Source organism: Puma concolor, chromosome E1, assembly GCF_028749965.1.
Source record: "Puma concolor isolate L17-30 chromosome E1, mPumCon1.1.hap2, whole genome shotgun sequence".
NCBI lineage: Eukaryota > Metazoa > Chordata > Mammalia > Carnivora > Felidae > Puma > Puma concolor.
The window spans coordinates 10,607,702-10,629,867 of NC_141680.1; the positions used below are offsets into that span (position 1 = coordinate 10,607,702).

General features: G+C 41.0%; 1 protein-coding gene across 3 annotated transcripts in view; it reads left to right on the plus strand.

Annotated features, from left to right (window-relative positions):
* ULK2 (unc-51 like autophagy activating kinase 2) overlaps positions 1-22,166 on the plus strand; it is an 85,359-nt gene that overhangs the window by 26,787 nt on the left and 36,406 nt on the right. For all 3 annotated transcript variants that reach the window (XM_086686143.1, XM_086686145.1, XM_086686144.1), the window contains exons 11-13: positions 827-874; positions 1,942-2,030; positions 8,180-8,351. In XM_086686143.1, coding sequence (XP_086542269.1) covers positions 827-874; positions 1,942-2,030; positions 8,180-8,351 — 309 coding nt within the window. The remainder of the gene's footprint in view (positions 1-826; positions 875-1,941; positions 2,031-8,179; positions 8,352-22,166) is intronic.

Consider the following 22,166-nt stretch of genomic DNA (forward strand, 5'->3'; position numbering starts at 1 on the left):
ATGGGACCCGTCAGAGTAGAAGGAAGATACGTTAGATCCTGAGTTAAGCTTCTCCTGGTCTTGTATTGCCTCTTTTCGACCTCCACGCTGGTACCGTGCTGCTCTCCTTGTCTGCTCTGTGAGATGTAATAGCACACAGGTCTGGGACTTCGTGACAGATGAGATTTTCTTTGTGGGTTTTTAAAGAAATAATGAAACACTCTAAACACGTACGAAAATAAAATAAACTAAAATAACAAACTGCTGTGTACTCACCTGCTTATTTATCTTTATCTAATTAGCAGGCTTGTGTCGGTTTTGTCCTTGGCGAATAACCAGAGAAATTAAATCAAACCTAGAGTTTTTAAAAAAATATGAAACCAGCTGCAGGAATCTCTCTTCTGGGATAGAAGGATAGGATTTATTGCATAAATCAGCTGCCTGGATTGCCTCTTGGGACAGTTTACAACAGCCGTGCTTCATACACATGCTTAGGAAGGAAAGGCCTGCTCACAGCCGTCCGTGGGGATGCTGCTTGAGGGACAGCATGTGTCAGGGAACGTGTCTGCTTCGGTAGCTCAGGGCTTCCCGTGTTGGTAATGGGTGTTTTGAGAATTCAAATTACTATTCTTAATTTTTCACTGATTAAGAGTTACTTATAATCTGATCATTTTTATAGATGAGTTATGAAAATAATATGCTTTTACACTGAAAGAGATAGAGGCTACGTGAAGAAGTTAATGATAATTATGATCGAAGAGACACTCTGTTAAATTCTTTGACAAAGGTTTAACCTGTCTGCTAGTCAGCATCAGTTTAAAGGCTGTATTCTCCTATTTCCTTACAGAAGCATTTTTCAACCATCCTTTTCTTGAGCAAGTTCCAGTGAAAAAATGTGAGTACCCATTTTTTTGCATTTTTACGTGAAGAGTAAATGCAGACTTAAGGAAAAATTAGTGTTTTGTGTTACAAAATTAATTTCATTGTGCTTCTCAAGATTTCATTGAGCTTTTCTTAAATACCCGTAGCTGTATTTACTTAATTACAGTTGTTTGTCCCAAATCTGGGTGGAAACAGTTTTAGTAATTGCTGCATTTTCAGTTTCATCCATGGGAGGTGTAATAAGTTGGTGAGTGTGAATTTGGGGTCAACATGAAGGTGTAGTAGGGTTTTTTTTTTTTGTTTTTTTTTTTAATTATTTATTTATTAAAAAAATTTTTTTAGGGGCGCCTGGGTGGCGCAGTCGGTTGGGCGTCCGACTTCAGCCAGGTCACGATCTCGCGGTCCGTGAGTTCGAGCCCCGCATCAGGCTCTGGGCTGATGGCTCGGAGCCTGGAGCCTGTTTCCGATTCTGTGTTTCCCTCTCTCTCTGCCCCTCCCCCGTTCATGCTCTGTCTCTCTCTGTCTCAAGAATAAAAATAAAAAACGTTGAAAAAAAAAATTTAAAAAAAAAAAAAAAATTTTTTTAACGTTTATTTATTTTTGAGACAGAGAGAGACAGAGCATGAATGGGGGAGGTTCAGAGAGGAGACACAGAATCTGAAACAGGCTCCACGCTCTGAGCTGTCAGCACAGAGCCCGACGCGGGGCTCGAACTCACGGACCGCGAGATCATGACCTGAGCCGAAGTCGGATGCTTAACCGACTGAGCCACCCAGGCACCCCTACATTTATTTATTTTTGAGAAACAGACAAAGCGTGAGCGGGGGAGGGGCAGAGAGAGAAGGAGACACAGAATCTGAAGCAGGCTCTGGGCTCTGAGCAAGCTGTCAGCACAGAGCCCGATGCGGGGCTCGAACCTGCAAACTGTGAGGTCATGACGTGAGCTGAAGTCGGACGCTCAACCGACCGAGCCACCCAGACGCCCCGAAGCTGTAGTGGTTTTGACAGAGTTTCTGTTAGACAAGCCATGTAACTGCCGTACAGAGTGACGTCTGTCTTCATCCGTGTCTCTTCCCCCAGCCTGCCCGGTCCCGGTGCCCGTGTATGCTGGCTCTGTCTCCGGCAGCTCCTGTGGCAGCTCCCCGTCTTGTCGTTTTGCCTCTCCACCGGTAAGCTTTGCTTTCATTGACGGTAATTTTCAGTTAGTGCTATTGCATCTGTCCACACCTAAGCCTACAGGCACACCGTGGATGACCTTTTTATGTGTCGTGTTTACTGGGGCAACTGAGGTTTGGGGAAAGAGCATTATTGTTGAGTCAAATAGACCTAGATGTGGATCTCTGCCCTTATGTAGCTATGTAAGCTGCAGCAAGGAATGTCATCTCTCTGGGCCACTTGCCTCTGAACAGCGGGTACAGTACTCTCACCTTGTGCCTTAGGGGGTTGGAAAGAATGATCATTGCAAAGGGTACCTATTACAGGTAGATAGGTAATGTTTATTTTATCTGAGTGTCATGACACCAGCTGGGGAGTTATGGTATCTAGAATTTCCAGTGGCGGTGAGTGCACTTTCCGCGGACCCGGACCCCCACAGTGGCGGCTGCCAGCCCTTCAAGACCTGCTCACCACTGGCCTCTTCTTCCTCCTGGGCTCCCTGGCCATTTCTCCCACGGTTGTCTTTCCTCCAACCTAAGTGCTTCTTCTAGACCCTGAGAGCTTCTGCTCACTCCATCTTCCTACTCCACTCTCCCAGGGTTTTACTTTGCCCTTTTCTGACCCTTGCCCCAAATCTCTGTTGCAGTGTGGGTTGTGACCTTGAGGCTTTTCCATAAGCTGAAGGTCCAAGGGCTCTTGTGTCAGCTATTGTGAATATTTTCCAGATTAGCCTGGCAGACATGAATTTCTTGAATTCTGCTAGCAGAGCGTGGGGCAGTTGTAAAAGGAGATGATTGTGTAATTAGTGGGTTCAACTCAGAGGTTTAAGAGCATGGGGCTTGGGACTTCTGTATCCCTTACTTGCCACAGTTAACCAGGACAAATGACTTAAACTCTCTTAACCACGTTTCTTCTATGTAAAGTGAATGTAATTTACCTATTTCGTAGAGTTTTTTAAGGATAAATGAGCAAACACACTTTTACTACACTGTCTGGTACATAATAAATACTCTGTGGCAACTAATGCTATTATTATTTTCAAGGGAAACCTAATAGCCCCTTAGCTAGAGCAGATGCCGAAGCAGCCTGTCGCAAAAAGATGAGTCCTAAAACTGACAAAAAAACCTTTCTGCATAACCCTGCAGACTTAAGCCAAGTAGAAAAAGCAGATGGGCTAATAAGACTTACATTATATTTCCATGAATTGAAAAAACCTCGAGTGGGTGGGGGGAACCCAAGAGGAAAAAGAGAAGAGCGTTGTGTATTTCCTACTTCAGTCCGGAGTATAAGAAAACACTGCTTTGGAGTGATTGGGGAGAAGTGTGGAGGAAGTACTGACATGGAAAGACAGCTGGTGTTATTTGGAGCTGGGCACAACTGCTGGTTGCTCACCCTTCACTTTGGGCAGGTCAGTTCCAGAGCTGAGCCGTGGCTCCCTCATCTGTAGCACAGGCTTCATTGCGCTTTGCCCGAAGAGCAGCCGTAGTGAGTAGTTGATAAACTGTAGCTATTATTATGAAGTCTGCATTTGATACAGTGTGATACATAATATGAAAAGCAAAGTTTAGGCTTGAGAAAGGAACCACAAGGAAGGATCTGATTATGGGAGAGATGTGGGAGAGTAAGAATAAAGGAGCCTGTTTGTAGAACGACCAGGGAATGAGAAAGAGGGGTTCCAGTAGGAGGGACATTGAATTGGAAATTGCTTTGACTGGATGGGGCGCCTGGGTGGCGCAGTCGGTTAAGCGTCCGACTTCAGCCAGGTCACGATCTCGCGGTCCGTGAGTTCGAGCCCCGCGTCAGGCTCTGGGCTGATGGCTCAGAGCCTGGAGCCTGTTTCCGATCCTGTGTCTCCCTCTCTCTCTGCCCCTCCCCCGTTCATGCTCTGTCTCTCTCTGTCCCAAAAATAAATAAATGTTGAAAAAAAAAAATTTTTTAAAAAGAAATTGCTTTGACTGGAGAGAGCAAGTTGGGTTTTTTGGTTTTTTGTTTTTTTTTTTTTTTGTTTTTTTTTAGGGGGGTGGCATTGAAAGGGAGAGCCTACAGAGCTAGCTTGGCTGCTAGGGAAGAGATGGAGTGTTAACAGCAGTGAGGACACACAGGAGGGAGAGAAGAGGCATATTTAGATGCTACAAACTGTGGTGGAAAAACATTTTAGAAGGCCTTTATTAAAAGCTAATGCTTGAAGTGAAAGTAAAAAGGAAAGCTGGGGAATAAAAGGAAATCAAGAGTGTTTCTGTATAATTTCCAGATAGCGAGATCAGAAAATGGGATGGTTTAGGGAACCTGGATGGCTCAGTTGGTGGAGCATGCGAGTCTTAATCTCTGAGTTGTGAGTTCAAGGCCTACTTTGGGTGTGGAGCCTGCTTAGAAAAAGAGAAAGAAAGAAAATGGGACTGTTTAACAAGCCTTGCTTTGAATGTAATCTGACAAAAGTAAGATTATTTCATACATGCATCCTTCCTACGGCTGGAGTTGATTCTCATACTCAGGGTTGATACACACAGACACGTACACATAACATTGTCTTTTTCACCTTCTCACACAAATCTCCAGCTGCTGCTTTACTCTAGAGAAATCTTTTTTTTTTTTTTTTTTTTTTTTTTTTAATTTTTTTTTTTTTTTTTTTAACGTTTATTTATTTTTTGGGGACAGAGAGAGACAGAGCATGAACGGGGGAGGGGCAGAGAGAGAGGGAGACACAGAATCAGAAACAGGCTCCAGGCTCTGAGCCATCAGCCCAGAGCCCGACGCGGGGCTCGAACTCACGGACCGCGAGATCGTGACCTGGCTGAAGTCGGCCGCTTAACCGACTGCGCCACCCAGGCGCCCCGAGAAATCTTTTTTTTTTTATGTTTATTTGAGAGAGAGTGCTTGCGTGCGAGTGGGGGAGGGGCAGAGAGAGAGAGGGAAAGAGAGAGTCCCAAGCTGTCAGCGCAGAGCCCGACATGGGGCTCAATCTCATTACAGCGAGATCACGACCCAAGCCGATATAAGGAGTTGGATGCTTGACTGACTGAGCCCCCCAGGCGCCCCCCCAGGGAAATCTCAGAAAGGCAGAAAAACAAAAAACAAAATGAATAAATAGTCTTTCAGTTATGATACTGGCTATAGGTTAAGTGCTATTTAGGTGATATTTCTTGAGTATTTATTGGTTTCATAATATTTATTAAATGTCTACTTTGTGTAAGGTTCTGGTTGATACTAATGGAGGAGACAGTCAGGTCCCTTACATTAAGGAGCTTTTAGTTTAGTTGTGTGGAGAGGAGGCCGGGAAATGGGTCGCTATTAGAAGCGTGTGTGTGTGTGTCTCTTTACTGCCTGTGGGAACACGAATGAGGAGCATCACGTCAGAGCAGCAACTGAGAAGGGCTGCTGGGGAGGGCAGGGAGCGGCTGCGTTTTGGAGAAAGACGTAGCAAGGTGCAGTAGTGAAAGAATGGTATCGTAGGTGGAGGAGTTCCTGTTCGTGAAGTCACGGAAGCACGGCCCACTGAAGGAACTCTGTGGGCCCCCCTCCCCCCCGTACCCACTTTAATTTAAATTTGTTAGAACGAAGTGAAATTTAAAACTTTGTTCCTTAGTCACGTTCAGTCGCCATCGAGAGCTAGCAGATCTGTAACATGCTGGACAGCTCAGATGCAGACTGTCTCCCTCATCGCCGGAGGTTCTGTGGACAAGGCTTCTCGGAGCAGTCCAGACTGGTGGATGCCGAGAGCGGTGGTGGTGAGGGGAGGTGGACGTCGTGCTAGAGAGGCAGGGAGATGCTGCATCTTGACAGGGTGTGGCTGCGGTGAGCCATCTGAATGGAGGTGTGATGTGACCCGCTGTGTGTTTTAGCCAGATTCTCCTAAAAGCAGGGTGGAGGACTGGATTTGAGACTGGTAGAGAGTAGAGTGGTCTCTCTGGTAGAGGAAGGAGAACAACCGCAGACTGTTGCACCTTTCTTGTTTTTTTTTTTTTCTGAGAATGAGGGCCTGAGCTAAGGGGAAGGTGGGACCAGGTAAGAGAAAGGTAGTCTGCAGAGCTTGGAATTGCTTGAACTGGGGAATGAACGGATGGATGATGAAGTCGCTGGGTGTGGGAGTGTGTTTGTGGGGGGGGTGCTCTGGAGAGTAAAGGTGGTGAGTTGGTCCATCGCTCACTGCAGAGGTGAGGTGGTACTTGAAGGCAGGAGGGTGAGAGTGGTCACTGGGGTGAGGCTAAGCATGTGAGGAGTAGAGGGTCCAGACTGGCGCCTTGGGGAACTCCAGACTCTACTCGTCTCCTTTAAGGGACAGATGGGAAGCGGGTATCCACAAAACAGATGGAGAAGTAGGAGGAAAAGCAGGGTCACTGAATAAAGGGGTAGAGTGTCAAGAATGGTCTGCAGAGCAAGTGTAACGTAGCTCGGATAAATTAAGGAAGAGAGCGAGAGTCCACATGACTTGGCAATGGGAAGGTCATGATGAGCCTAATAAAGACCGTTTTATTGGACAGTTGAAGGTAGAAGTGGATTATGGTGGGTTGAGGGATACACATGAGATGAGGAATTTGAGTCCATGAAGATTGATGATTTCAAGAGATACTGTTAAAAAGTAGTCAGAGAAGATGGTAATTAAGAGGGCTGCAGGGATTTGAGACGTGACAAAATGAAGTGTGTTCATGTGCAGAGAGGAGAAGGGAGAGGGTGAGTGTCGGGCAGAGGGAAGTTGGTCTTGGTCTCTGAGGAGGTGGAGGGGAATAGAATTAGAGCACAGGTGGAGAAGCGAGGAGATCTCTTCCACTCAGATGTTGTGGGTGCAGATAATATTACAAATGCAGGGAAGAAAGTGAGAAAGTTCCTGCCTAAACCACTGGAAAGAAATTATGGAGTTAAATACTTAGAATCACATCTCAACTTGACCGCTTTTTAGTTGTATGATCTTGGGCAAATTTCCTAAACTTCTGAGGTGTGTGTGTGTGTGTGTGTGTGTGTGTGTGTGTGTGTGTGTGTGTAGATGTATATCTCTATATCTATATATTATATATAAATGGGTTTCAGAACATGATTGGAGTTAAGTAATACATGGAAAGCTCTTAACAGTGTCTAGCCCACAGTGACGATCAGTAGTGTAAGTCTCTACGTTGTCCCTTCTCTTTATTACCTTGACACATAAGGTCTCTCTAAAAAGTGATGAGATTGTATGTCATGTGTATGTCTCTTTCTCTCTGTCTCTCTGTCTCTCTCTCTCTCACACACGCACACACATGCACACGGTAGGAGATTTGAGACAGCTTTCATTGCACAGTGACATTCAAAGAGCCCTTGCAGTGAATTGGGTGTTTAAGACATGGGTTTAAGTTTAAAGGACATTGTGGTATTTTTCCTTTTCTTACATAGAAACAGAGGTTAAACAGGGTAATAGGGGACTTAACACAATAAGTTAGGAAGTTCATTGTTTTAGAAAACCATTGTATCATCAAGACATTCAATTAGAGGTGTCACTAGAGTCCTTGAACTAGGCAACTGCTAAAAGATATATAGCTGCTTACATCTAAGTCTTTGCTTAAATGTATCTCATAGGCTTTTCTTCCTTTCTTTTCCTACCCCCTAACAAAAGAGAAACCAAAGGAACGTAGCCACCACCTGTAAGGTTTTCCAAATCTTTCTGTGCGTGTAAGTGAACCTCTAGGCTTGAATGCAGTTACCCTTATTGATTTCTTTACTTTTTGACATAACATGCTCTCTTGCTTTCCTGTTTATGATGTTTTCTTCATCATAGGTTTAAAACTTTTTCAAGTCGTGCAGGATGTCATTAACCTAGAGTCTCTGCGTTTTAGTCATTAAGTGAACAGTTATTAAGTATCTGCTTTGCTAGGCCAAGAGCCGAAACTGGGGATGTTGAGATGATAAAAACGCACCTCGAAAATTGCAGGAGAAGCAGACATGTACATGATAAGTGGTATGATATATTTTTAAGTATCATTTTTGGAGAACATTTGAGAAGTCTTTATGCAAAGACACTTTAAAACTGTGCTTTTCTAAGGGAGAGATTTTCCAAAGAGAGGTTTTTTTTTTGCAATTTTAAGCTGGAATTGAACTTTAGGCCCACTTTTATGAAGACAGTATTCCTTAGTCTTGTGGCTGTTCTGACGTGCATTGTATTATTAGGCCAGTTTTAATTTTCTGTTGTTCATTTTAGTCCCTTCCAGATATGCAGCATATTCAGGAAGAGAACTTATCCTCCCCACCGTTGGGTCCTCCCAACTGTCTGCAAGTGTCCAAAGATTCTGCCAGCACTAGTAGCAAGAACTCTTCCTGTGATACGGATGACTTTGTTTTGGTTCCACACAGCATCTCGTCAGACCACTCATGTGAGAACCTTTTCTGCTTGTACACGTTACATACTTCTTACTTGGCTAGACTCGCATTTATTTTCAACCTTTGTATGACGCTCTCTTGTGTAGGGGGCCCTTTCAAACGGTCACGTTATTTAGTGGCTGGAATTCCCAGAGTTATGTACCCGCCTTTCTAAAATCTGCTCAGGCACCTCCCATAAAGCAGTAACTTTGGATTCTGAAGGTAGATGGAAAGTTTACAGGAGACAGTAGAAACAGATAGAAAAGCCAGCAGACCAAGGGAAATTAAATCTAAGGAAAGGAGCGAAAAGAACGCCTCTTTTGCAAGACAGCCTAAGAGTCAAGGGAGTCTAAAGTCAGTCTGGATGCCCTTCGGAGGATCCTGGCGTAAGGTCGGGGATGAGTTTTGTAAATGTATAGGAAGAATTTTTATAAAGGAAGCAGAATCCAAGTTGGCCAAATATAGTCAGGGCTCTAATGGAATAATTAAGGGCACCAGAAAACCTACAAAAAAGAGACTTAGACAAAACAAAAAAGGAACAATAGTCTGGTTGTGAAGGAACTGGATCAGAAAAACTAGAAATTTGATTACTTTGGTACTTAAATAGTCTCAGGTTGACTGTGTGTGCGAACAGGTGGTTGGAAAAGTTGGTATCCAGAGGTCTCTTTAATCATTTGCCAAATACTGATTTAACAGCTGCTGTGTCAGGCACCATGCTAGCTGCTGTGAAGAGCAAACGCACTTTAGCATTTATTTTATGGACACCGCAGCAGGAGTAGATGGCAATTTACGATCAGTGCTCTCCCACCTCAGAGTTACCTTTCAAAGATCGTCCAGCATACATTGGGGGTTTTATTTTATTTTATTTTATTTTTTTAAAGTAAGTAAACCTTAAACATTATGAAATATTTCAAACAGGAAGTAATACAGCAGATACTCCAGTCACCACCATGCTAATTTTATTTATGTCAACATTTTGCCGTTTTGTTTTAGATGTCCTTTTTTAAAGATAAAAATGCTGTAGGTACAGCTAAAGTCCTTGTCCTTATTCTACTCTTGCCAGAGGTAAATTCTTTGTGTCGATTTTTTCTTATACTTCCACATATGCCAGGATCTGTAAATAACATACGGTATTCTTGTGTTTATACAGTTTTTAAGTAAATAGTATAAAGAAGCTTTCTATAGTTTGTTTTTTTATGCATGGTTTTGCTACAAAGCTAGATATATATATGTATATATATATCTAGGTGTGTGTCTAGTTCATTTTAATATCTGAATCTCACAGTACAACTAAACCACAGTTTGTCTATTTCTGTGCTGATGGTTACCTGGATTATTTCTGTCTTTTCACTATTCAGAATGTATTATAACAGATGTCCTTGGATCAGAGTTCCTTCCACATGGATACTTCAGAAATTTTCAACCTCAAATCTACAAAATATTGGTTCACACAAGTTGTAGCCAGTCAGTAGCCTCTGCCATGCTGCCCCTAATGGTATAATGGTACCTTCTAAAGAAAAGTCTTTACCTGGAATTCATTTTTGTAGATGGAATAAAGCAGGGATCCTATTATTAAATATTCTGTCCTTTCTCTACTGATAGGCAATTCCAGATTTGTCATAATCAGGTTTATATAAAGGATTAAGGGTTTTTTTTAAGGTTTTCTGTCCCATTGGTCTATTTGTCTATATTATAAATCATTTTTAAATTTCATTTATTTAATTAAAAAAAATTTTTTTTTAACGTTTATTTATTTTTGAGACAGAGAGAGACAGAGCATGAACGGAGGAGGGTCAGAGAGAGAGAGGGAGACACAGAATCTGCAACAGGCTCCAGGCTCTGAGCTGTCAGCACAGAGCCCGACACGGGGCTCGAACTCACGAACCGTGAGATCATGACCTGAGCCGAAGTCGGACGCTTAACCGACTGAGCCACCCAGGCGCCCCACATTTATTTAATTTTTAAATAAATCATTTTTAAATTCATGCGTGTGTGTGTGTGTGTGTGAGGTAGGGGGGAGAGATTGTGGGGAGGGGTGATGATAGCATTCTTGTATTCTTTGGAATCACTTTGGCTATGCTTGGCCCCCTTTATGCCCATGTAGTGTAAATTTGGCTTGACAAATCCTACAAAAAAACCATTTGGGGATTTTTATGGGAATTGTGTTGATTTTATAAGACCTATTGAGAGGCAGTAAATGATCTTTACAATATTGAATTGTCAAATCAAGAGTATGTGTTTCTCCTTAACATGTTTTGATACATATTTATATTTTCCTACATAAAGGACCTTCACATCTTTTGTTTTATTCTAGTTACCTTTGTTTTTTGTGCTTGTGTAAATATATGAAAACCTTTTTTTTCAAAACTGCTTCTGTTGAAGTCTTTGTGCCTCTAAACCTCAGAGGTCATTTCTTGGTCTTCATCTTTTTGATGTACTTACAGCGTGTGTTATAGTTGGCCACACCCTTCTTTTCAATTGCTAAAAATTTGTTATTTTGAAACGTACATATATTTTTTTCAAAGATTTCATTTTTTTAGAGTAGTTTTAGGTTTATAAGAAAATTGAGAGGAAGATGCAGGTTTCCCCCACACCTCCTGCCTACCTCACCAGAACAGTACATTTGTCACTGAGGATGAGCCTACGTTGACATATCACAATCACCCAAAGTCCACAGTCTACTTAGAATTCATTCTTGTTGTACATCCTGTGGATTTGGAGAAAGGTGTAATGGCACGTTTCCATCATTATAGTATACAGAGCATTTCTACTGCCCTAAAAATCTTCCATGCTCTCCACCTACTCCTTGGAAACCATTAATCCCTTTGTCTGTATAGTTTTATATCACAGTTTACCCATTTACCTTTTGAAGGATATTTTAGTTGCTTCCAAGCTTTGACAATGAAGAATAAAACTACTATAAACATCTGTGTGCATGTTTTTGTGTGAACATAACTGTGCAACTCCTTTGGCTAAACACCAAAGAGCATGACTCCTGGCTGGTATGGTAAGATCACGTTTCGTTTTGTCAGAAAACACCAAACTGTCTTCCAAAGTGGCTGTGCCATTTTGCATTCCTACCAGCAGTAAATGGGAGTTCCTGTTGCCCCATTACCCCCACCACCATTTAGTGCTGTCAGTGTTCCAGGATTGGGCTGCTCTGATAGGTGTGCAGTGGTGTCTTGTTTTAATTTGCACTTCTCTGATGACGTGGCGTTCAGCATCTTTTCGTATGCTTATTCACTATCCATATATCTTCTTTGGTGAGGTGTCTCTTAAGATCTTTGGTCCCTTTTTGTTATCTTTTTGTTGAACTTTTTCTTTGGTTTGGTTTGGTTTTTTGTTTTTGTTTTTCATTTTACTGATGGAATTTATTTATTTATTTATTTATTTATTTATTTATTTATTTATTTATTTAATTTTCAAATTTACATCCAAGTTCATTAGCATATAGTGTAATAATGATTTCAGGAGTAGATTGCAGTGATTCGTCCCCTATGTATGACACCCAGTGCTCATCCCAACAAGTGTCTTCCTTAATGCCCCTTCCCCATTTAGCCCATCCCCCCACCCATAACCCCTCCAGCAACCCTTAGTTTGTTCTGTGTATTTAAGAGTCTCTTATTTTCTCTCCTTCCTTGTTTTTGTATTAGTTTTGCTTCCCTTCCCTTATGTTCATCTGTTTTGTATCTTAAATTCCTCATATGAGTTAAGTCCTATGATATTTGTCTTTCTCTAATTTCGCTTAGCACAATACCCTCTAGTTCCATCCACGTAGTTGCAAATGGCAAGATTTCATTCTTTTTGATTGCCAAGTGATACTCCATTGTATATATATACCACATCTTCTTTATGCATTCATCTGTCGATGGACATTTGGGCTCTTTCCATACTTTGGCTATTGTCGATAGTGTTGCTGTGAAAGGGGGTATATGTGCCCCTTTGAAACAACACACCTGTATCCCTTCGATAAATACCTAGTAGTGCAATTGCTGGATCGTAGGGTAGTTCTAGTTTTAATTTTTTGAGGAACCTCCATTCTGTTTTCCAGACTGGCTGCACCAGTTTGCATTCCCATTTCTATTGAGCTTTAAGAGCTCTTTGTATATTTGGGATAACAGTCCTTTATCAGATGTGTCTTTTGCAAATATTTTTGTCCAGTCTATGGGTATCTTTCATTTTCTTGATGTTGTCTTTCACAGAGTGGTTGTTTTCAATTTTGATAAGTTAAAATTAATCATTAAATTTAATGATTAGTTAAATTATTTAAATCAATTTATTTCTTTCATGGATTGTGTTTCATGTTGGTATCGTGACACCCAAGGTCCTCTAGGTTTTCTCCTATGTTATCTTCTACAATATTTGTAGTTTTTTGTTTTACATTTAGGTCTATGGCCCATTTTGAGTTAATTTTGTTTGAAAGATGTAAGGTCTATATCTAGATTCTTTTTTTTGTTCTGTGGATGTCTGATTGTTCTAGCACCATTTGTTGAAGACTGTTTCTGCTCCATTGTATTGTCTTTTCTGTCAAAGATCAGTTGATTATATTTATGGGGTCTATTTCTGGTCTCCCTATTCTGTTCCGTTGATCTGTTTGTTCTTTTACTAATACAACAGTGTCTTGATTAGTGTAGTTTTATAGTAAGTCTTGAAGTTGGGTAGCGTCAGTCCTCCAACTTTGTTCTTCTCATTCAGTATTGTGTTGGCTATTACGGGTCTTTTGCCTTTTCCATTTAAACTTTAGAATTAGTTTGTCAATGTCCACAAAACAACTTGCTGGGATTTTGACTGGGATTGTATTGAATCTATAGATCAAGTTGGGAAGAACTGACATGTGGACAATATTAAGTCTTCCCAACATAGAGTATCTCTCCATCTATTTAGTTCTTCTTTGATTTCATTCATCAGAGTTTTGTAGTTTTCCTCATAGAGATCTTGTATGTATTTTGTTAGATTTATACTAAATATTTTCATTTTGTGGGGGGCTGATGTAAATGGTGGTGTGCTGGGGTGCCTGGATGGCGCAGTTGGTTGAGCGTCCAACTTTGGCTCAGGTCATCATCTTGTGGTTGACTTGTTCGAGCCCCACGTCAGGCTCTGTGCTGACAGCTCGGAGCCTGGAGCCTGCTTCCGATTCTGTGTCTTCCTCTCTCTCTCTCTCTGCCCCTCCCCTGCTCATGCTCTGTCTCTCTCTGTCTCAAAAATAAATAAACATTAAAAAAAATTTCTTTTAAATGGTGGTGTGCTTTCAATTTCAAATTTTAGTTGTTTATTACCGAGATAGAGGAAAGCAATTTATTTTTTTTAATATTAACCTTGTATCCTGCAGCCTTGCTTTAATCACTTATTAGTTTGGGAGATTGTGTGTGTGTGTGTGTGTGTGTGTGTGTGTTGTCAATTCTTTGAGTTTGTTTTTTTTTTTACATAAATAATCATGTCACCTGCAAGCAATAGTTTTATGTCTACCTTACCCAGCTGTATACATTTCATTTCCTTTTCTTGACTTATTGCATTAACAGGGACTTCCAGTGCAGTGTTGAAGGAGTGGTAAAAAAGGACATCTTTCACAGATTATATGAAACTGTAATAACCACAGTCCACAAAAAATCAGTGGGGGGAAAAAGAAAGAAAAATGACGTCCTTATCTTCTTACCTGATATTAGTGGGAAAGCTTGGAGTTTCTCACCATTTAGTATGATGATAGCAGTAGCTTTTTGTAGATTTTTTTTTATCAAGTTGAAACAGTTCTCCTCCATTCCTAGTTTACCAAGAGTTTTTATCATGAATGGTTATTGGATTTTGTCAAATGCTTTTTCTGTGATTTTCCTTTTTAGTCTATTAATGTGATTACATTAATTTTAGAATGTTGAGCCAGCCTTGCATACCTGGGATAAATCCCATTTGGTTATGGTGTATATTTCTTTTTATACATTGTTGGATTCAATTTGCTCATGTTTTGTTGGAGATTTTTCTGGGTACTGATGCCCTTATAGAATGAATTAGGAAATACTGTCTCTGCTTCTATCCTCTGAAAGGAGATTGAAGGTAAAGATTTGGTATAATTTCTTCCTTAAATGTTTGGTAAGAGTTCACCAGAGAACTCATCTGGGCCTGGTGCTTTCTGGTTTGGAAGGTTATTAATTACTGACTCAATTTCTTTAATAGAAATAGGCCTTTATTCAAATTGTGTGTTTCTTCCTGAGTGAGTTTTGGCAGATCGTGTCTTTCACAGAATTGGTCCATTTCGTCTAGGCTGTCAAGTTTATGGACATAGAGTTGTGCATAGTATCCCTTTATTATCCTTTTAATTTCAGTGGGATCTCTTTCTGTTACTGATTGTTAGTTTATTTCTCTTGTGGTCTGAGAATAGACATTGCCTGATTTCTATTTTTTTTAATTTGTTAAGGTATGTTTTATGGCCCAGAATTTAGTCTGTCTTGCTGAATGTTCCATGTGAGTTTAAAAACAATATGTACTCTGCTGTTGTCGGATGAAGTTGTCTGTAGATGCCAATTATATCTAGGTGATTGACGGCGTTATTGAGTTCAACTATGTCCTTATTGATTTTCTGCCTGCTGGAGCTGTCCTTTAAAAAACATTTTTTTTTAAAGTTTATTTGTTTATTTTGAGAGAGAGCATGAGCAAGGAAAGAGCAGAGAAAGAGAGAGAATCTCAAGCAGGCTCTGACGCTGTCAGTGCAGAGCCTGATGCAGGGCTCAAACTCACGAAACTATGAGATCATGACCTGAGCTGGAATCAAGAGTCTGATGCTTGGGGCGCCTGGGTGGCTCAGTCAGTTAAGCGTCCAGCTTCGGCTCAGGTCATGATCTCACGGTTTGTGGGCTCGAGCCCCACGTCAGGCTCTGTGCTGACAGCTCAGAGCCTGGCCTGCTTCGGATTCTGAGTCTCCCTCTCTCTCTGCCCCTCCCCTACTCATGCCCTGTCTGTCTGTCTGTCTGTCTCTCAAAAATAAACATTAGGAGAAAAAAAGGTCAGGTGCTTAACCAGCTGAGCCACCCAGGTGCCCCTGGATCTGTCCATTTTTGAGGGAGGGGTGTTGAAGTCTCCCAACTGTGATAGTGGTTTCACCTATTTATCCTTGTAAGTTTTTGCCTTACATAGTTTGATGCTCTGTTGTTATGGGCATGCGTACCTGTTGAGTAAGAATTATTATGTCTTCTTGGAGGATCTATGTTTATGTAAACATAAATGTATCACTGTGTAATGCCCTTTTTTATTCCTGATAACTTTGAAGTCTGCTGTGTTGGAGATTAAAGCTATTCCTGCTTTCTTTTGATTAGTGTTAGCATGGTCTATTTTTGTCTACCCATCTACTTTTTTAATCTATGTGTGTTTATATTTAAAGTGAGTTTCTTGTAGACAACATATAATTGGGTTGTGTATTTTAATCCAGTCTGAAATCTGTCTTTTAATAGGTGTATTTAGCCCATTGACATTAAAAGGGTTATTGATACAGTTAGATTAATATCTAACATATTTGTTAACTGTTTTCTATTCATCATCCTTGTTCTTTGTTCTATTTTTGTCTTCCACTCTTTCTGCCTTTAAATTTTTTTTTTAATGTTTATTTATTTTTGAGAGAGACAGAGACAGAATGTGAGTGGGCTAGGGGCAGAGAGAGAGGGAGACACAGAAGCAGAAGCAGGCTCCAGGCTCTGAGCTGTCAGCACAGAGCCCGACGCGGGGCTCGAACCCACGAGCTGTGAGATCATGACCTGAGCCAAAGTCGGACGCTCAACCGACTGAGCCACCCAGGTGCCCCTGCCTTTTGTGGGTTTAATTGAGCATTTATTACTCTATTTTTCTTTCCTTCATATCAATTATACTTTTTACTTTTTTTTAGTGGTTGTCCTAGAGTTTGCAATATACGTTTGTAACTAATCCAGGCCCACTTTCAAATAAACTGTATCACTTCATGGGTAATGTGAAGTACCTTATAATGATAAAATCCTCATTCCTTCCTGCCATCCCTTGTATCATTGCTGTCATTCATTCCAGTTAAATATAAGCATATGTAAGCATACACGTATATACATAAGACATAAACATTTAGCATACATAACTGAATATACTGATAGTATTATTTTGTCAGCATATCCCCTCAATTTTCATTTGGGAAAGTCTTTATTTTTCTTTCACTTTTTTAAAAAGTTTATTTATTTATTTTGAGAGAGAAAGAGAGCAAGCGTGAACTAGGGAGGAGCAAAGAGAGAGGAGATAGAGAATCCCAAGCAGGCTCCATGCTGACAGCACGGAGCCTGACTTGGGGCTTGATCCCACGAACGATGAGATCATGACCTGAGTCAGCATCAAGAGTGAGCCACCCAGGAACCCCTTTCCTTCACTTTTGAAGAATAATTTTGCAGGGTACAGAAGTCTAAGTTGGTGGTTTACTTCTCTCAACACTTTGAGTCACTTGACTCTCTTCTTGCTTGCATGATTACTGAGAAGTCAATGTGATTCTTTTTATTTTTATTTGTTTTTTATTTTTTTAAATTTACATCCAAATTAGTTAGCATATAGTGCAACAATGATTTCAGGAGTAGATTCCTTAGTGCCCCTTACCCATTGAGCCCATCCTCCCACCCACAATCCCTCCAGTAACCCTCAATTTGTTCTCCATATTTATGAGTTTCTTCTGTTTTGTCCCCCTCCATGTTTTTATATTATTTTTCTTTCCCTTCCCTTATGTTCATCTGTTCTGTGTCTTAAAGTCCTCATATGAGTGAAGTCCTATGATTTTTGTCTTTGTCTGACTAATTTCACCTAGCGTAATACCCTCCAGTTCCATCTACGTAGTTGCAAATGGCAAGATTTCATCCTTTTTGATTGCTGAATAATACTCCATTGTGTGTGTGTGTGTGTGCGTGTGTGTATATGTATATGTGTATATGTGTGTGTATACACACACGCACACACACACCACATCTTCTTCTTTAAATTTTTTTTTTTTTTCAACATTTTTTATTTATTTTTGGGACAGAGAGAGACAGAGCATGAACGGGGGAGGGGCAGAGAGAGAGGGAGACACAGAATCGGAAACAGGCTCCAGGCTCCGAGCCATCAGCCCGGAGCCCAACGCGGGGCTCGAACTCACAGACCGCGAGATCGTGACCTGGCTGAAGTCGGACGCTTAACCGACTGCGCCACCCAGGCGCCCCAACACATCTTCTTTATCCATTCATCCATCGATGGACATTTGGGCTGTTTCCATACTTTGCCTATTGTCAATAGTGCTGCTAGAAACATGGGGGTGCATGTGTCCCTTCAAAACAGCACACCTGTATCCCGTGGATAAATGCCTAGAAGTGCAATTGCTGGGATGTAGGGTAGTTCTATTTTTAGTTTTTTGAGGAACCTCCATACTGTTTTCCAGAGTGGCTGCACCAGTTTGCATTCCCATCAATGTGATTCTTATCTTTGTTTGTAAGTATGGCTTTTTCTTTGGCTTCTTGCAGAATTCTTTTTTCTTTACTTTTGATTTTCTGTAATTTGAAAATGATATGCCTAGGTGTAGTTGTTCTGGGCATTTATCCTGCTTGGAGTTCTTTGAGCTTCCTGAATCTGACATTCATTTAGGGAAATTCTGAGTCATTATCGTTTGAGATATTTCCCTCTGTTCCTTTTGTTCTTTCTTCTCTTTCTGGTAATCCTATTACACATGTTACACCTGTTGTAGTTGTCCCACAGACTAGATATTCTGTTGACTTTTTTAAAAGTCTTTGTTCTTATTCTGTTTGTTTTTCAGTTTTTGAGGATTCTGTCCATATGTTCTTCTTTCCTCAGCTGTGTCAAGTGCACTAATAAGCCTATCACAGGCAATCTTCATTTCCGTTACAGTGCTTTTTAATCTCTAGTGTTTCTTTTTGGTTCTTTGTTAGTATGTCCATTTTTTTTTATGTTGCTTATGTGTTTTTGCATGCTGTCTACCTTTTCCATTAGGGCCTTTAGCATATTAATCATAGTTTTAAATTTCCAGTCTGATAGTTCTTTTCTTTTAAAAGATATTTTAAAATGTTTTTTATTTAGTTTGAGAGAGAGAGAGAGAGAGAGATAAAGAGGGTGGAGGGGCAGAGAGAGAGAATCCCAATCAGGCTTCATGCTGTCAGCACAGAGCCCGATGTGGGGCTCGATGCCACCAACGGTGAGATCATGACCTGAGCGGAAATCAAGAGTCAGACACTTAATCGACTGAGTCACCCAGGTGCCCCTCCAGGCTGATACTTCTAACATCCCTGCCAAGTCTGGTTCTGATGCTTGCTCTGTCTCTTCAAACTGTGTTTTTTGTTGTTTTTTGTTTTTGTTTTTGTTTTGCCTTTTGGTTGGTATGCCTTGTGACTTTTTCTTGATAGTCCTGCATGATGTACTGGGTAAAAGGAACTGCTGTAAGTAGGCCTTTCAGTAAGTAGGAGGGGCAGTAAGTACTAGGCCTGTAGGTACAAGTGTCCTGTAGCCCTGTGATCAGGTCTCAGTCTTTTAGTGAGCCTAGGTCTCTGCTCTGTGGGCGTAAGTGTTTCCCAGTTTCTTTTTCCTGCCTCAGGTGGGACCGGATGGCCGTAGGGGACTGGAGTTGGGCATCTCCCTGCCCCCAGGTCGGCTAGGCTCTGATTAAGCGGTTTCCCCTGAGGGCAGGCCTTGTTCCGAACAGAATGCTCAGACCTATTTAAAAATGGTCTCTCTTCCGTTATCTCAGCAGAAGCAGAAGGCGATTTTTCTCTGGTATTTACTGTGAGCTTCTGAATTCCTGGAGGTAAATCTGGCAATATTGTGAGCCTCCCTATGACTAGATCCTCCTGGAGTTTTTAACTCTGAGAGTTGTCCACAGTGATCCTCTAGCAAATTGTCAGTCATGGTTCATGTTTTGCCACCCCAGCTCTGTTTCCTCAAGCATTCTGCTGGTAAATCTTATCTCAGATAAGCCACAAGTCCCTGTGTTTGCCTGTCTCTCTAATCCTAGGGCATCGGTTTGCCCTTTGTCCTTCTCTCTCTTTTGGATCCAAGAAGAATTTTTTTTAACGTTTATTTATTTTTGAGAGACAGAGACAGAGTGAGCGTGGGGGAGGGGCAGAGAGAGAGGGAGACGCAGAATCCGAAGCAGGCTCCAGGCTCCGAGCTGTCAGCCCAGAGCCCAAGGGGCGGGGGGGGGGCTCGAACGTATAAACAGTGAGATCATGACCTGAGCTGAAGTTGGACACTTAACTGATTGAGCCATCCCACCCAGGCGCCCACCAAGAAGAATTGTTGATTGTTCAGTCTGTTCAACATTTTACTTGTTGGGTTGGAATGGCAACTTCCAGGCTTCTTACATGTGAGACTGGGAAGCGGAAGTCCTCATATAAGATTTTTAAAACATCTATATGATTCAAATAAATAAATAAATAAATAAATAAATAAATAAATAAATAAATAACATGTATATGATTTAAAAGTGATAACATAAGACAAATACCTGAGTACAGTCCTCTGATTTCCTATCTCTTGTCAGATTTTACATTTTTTTGTCTTATTGCTCTAATTTTATGGAAATTTCCTTGATGTTTTCTTTCACTGAGTTTTTCATTTATCTTCTCATGTTTTAATTTTCAGAAGCTTCCCTCCTCCCTTTGAGAATTTTTCTTATTTCAGGGTGCAATATTTTGTTTTATCTGAGGACATTAATTATATATACATCTTTTAACCTTTCCCTGGAAAATATTTCTTTTTTTTTTTTTTTTTTTTTATCTCCCCCAGGTTGTTTGGGAATCTGGTTTTCAGATTGGATTTCCCTCCTTGGATGCTTGGTGGTTGTTGTGTACTCATAATTATGAGTGGAAAATTAGAACATTGTTTGAAAGCTTTGTAGGTGGTGGGTCTTAGGGACACGATATGGCTGAGTCCTTGACTTGCCTTGGAATGCTTCCCTTTTGGAGGGCCATTCACATCTCCCAGAGAAGACTCCCTGATACAATATGGGGGAACCTCTGCTGGCTAAGGATTCTGTCTTCTTGGGTCTCCTAAGTCAAATGAGGCTTATATCAACTTTATAGCTTCTAAGTTTTTGTGGCTGTTGACTTTTCTTTTTGCCCTTGTGAGTTTAGGCTCTTCTCTTTTCTCTCCCTCCCCAATGTGGTATCAATAACGATATAATTACTAAAATCTTTTTATGGGAGGTGCCTGGCTGGCTCAATGGGTAGAGATTGTGACTCTTGATTTCAGGGTCAAGAGTTCAAGCCCCACATGGGGCATGAAGACTACTTAACAAAAGAAAACAGAACAAAACAAAAACTCTTTCTGTGGGTCTTTTTGTCCTTAGGATAATCTCATTAGGGATGTCCAATCAAATTACTGAGCTTTAAAGTCACTTGAAAGAATTCCCTTCTGGTGACAATACAGATATGTTGATATATGGTTATGAATGGCAAAACATTATAGTGGTTTGCTTTTGATTTCTAGGGATATTTTTTCTTTTGATTTTATTTTGTTTCATAATTATGTATGGTTCCAAACTCAAAGCTACAAAATGAAGTGCACTTAGTGAAACGTAGCTTCTATCTCTACCCCATCTGCCCTGTTCCCATGTCGGCAGCTATTTTCTTTAAAATAGATACCTTGCTTCCTCACTTCTCTTTATTCTCTTACCGTGATTTATTTTCCTTTGTATTTCTTATCATGCCTGACACTATTACCTTCTTTCACTGATAGAATGTAAGCTTCAAGAGAGCAGGGACTTGAGATGTGCTAAAATAAATACATTTCTCAAATCTTATTTAGGGCCATTCAAAGGGATATTTGTGTTGATTTTTCCCCCCTTTTGGGTATAGGTTAGCTGTGTACTTTTTAAAAAATTGATATTATTTGCTGTGTCACATCAACACATTAATTATGCCTTCACAACCATTTATCTATCTATCTATCTATCTATCTATCTATTTATTTATTTATTTAAAGTTTATTTCTTTTGAGAGAGGAAGAATGTGCGTGAGTGGTGGAGGGGGAGAGAGAGGGGGAGAGAGAGAGAATCTCCTCACTGTCAGTGCAGAGCCTGACTCAGGGCTTGAACTCACAAACCATGAGATCATGACCTGAGCTGAAATCAAGAGTCGGACGCTTAACCAGCTGAGCCACCCACACGCCCCACGTTTACGGCCATTTAAAATCACACAGGCAATGTGATAGAGTGGACATACCAGTGAAAAGGAGTGAGGGGCCCCTGCGTCTGAGCCCAGCTCTGTTCCCACATACAGATGATGTAGGAGTAGGTGATGATGGCCTGTGGCATGTGCTGCCGTGGCTGAGAAGCCCCAGCTTCCACATCTCGCTCAACAACCATTCAGGACACAGGAGTGTTTGTTATGCAGGAGGATGGGGGTGCTCCAACACTGGTGTGAACTAGACTTTGTTTGCAGTCCGTTGTGCTAGAATGTGACATGTATGTTCTGAAAATTACCACAGTCTGAAAATATTGCTCAGTAAAAACCACCGAGTTTATGGGCAAATTGGAATTGGAGGCATAATACTCCAGACATTGGTGAGTGACATATTAAAAAGAACACGATTGAAACGTTAGCACAGTTTTCCCGTGCGTGTTAGATGGTGGAGAAATACATATCACTGAAATAAATATGACACTTTGTCTCGTAAAGACCGGATTGTTTCTAGAAACGGGCGTTGAAGAGCTGCGGGCTGTGCATTCAGCTGGGTGCAGCGTCTTCAGTGTTTCTCCTCCCGGTTTTTACCTGCTTTTACTCATGGAGGAAACTGCAACATAAGCAAGTGGTCAATTTGTGTCGTGCGCAGATTTTTCCTAATGATCATGTTGGAACAAGTTA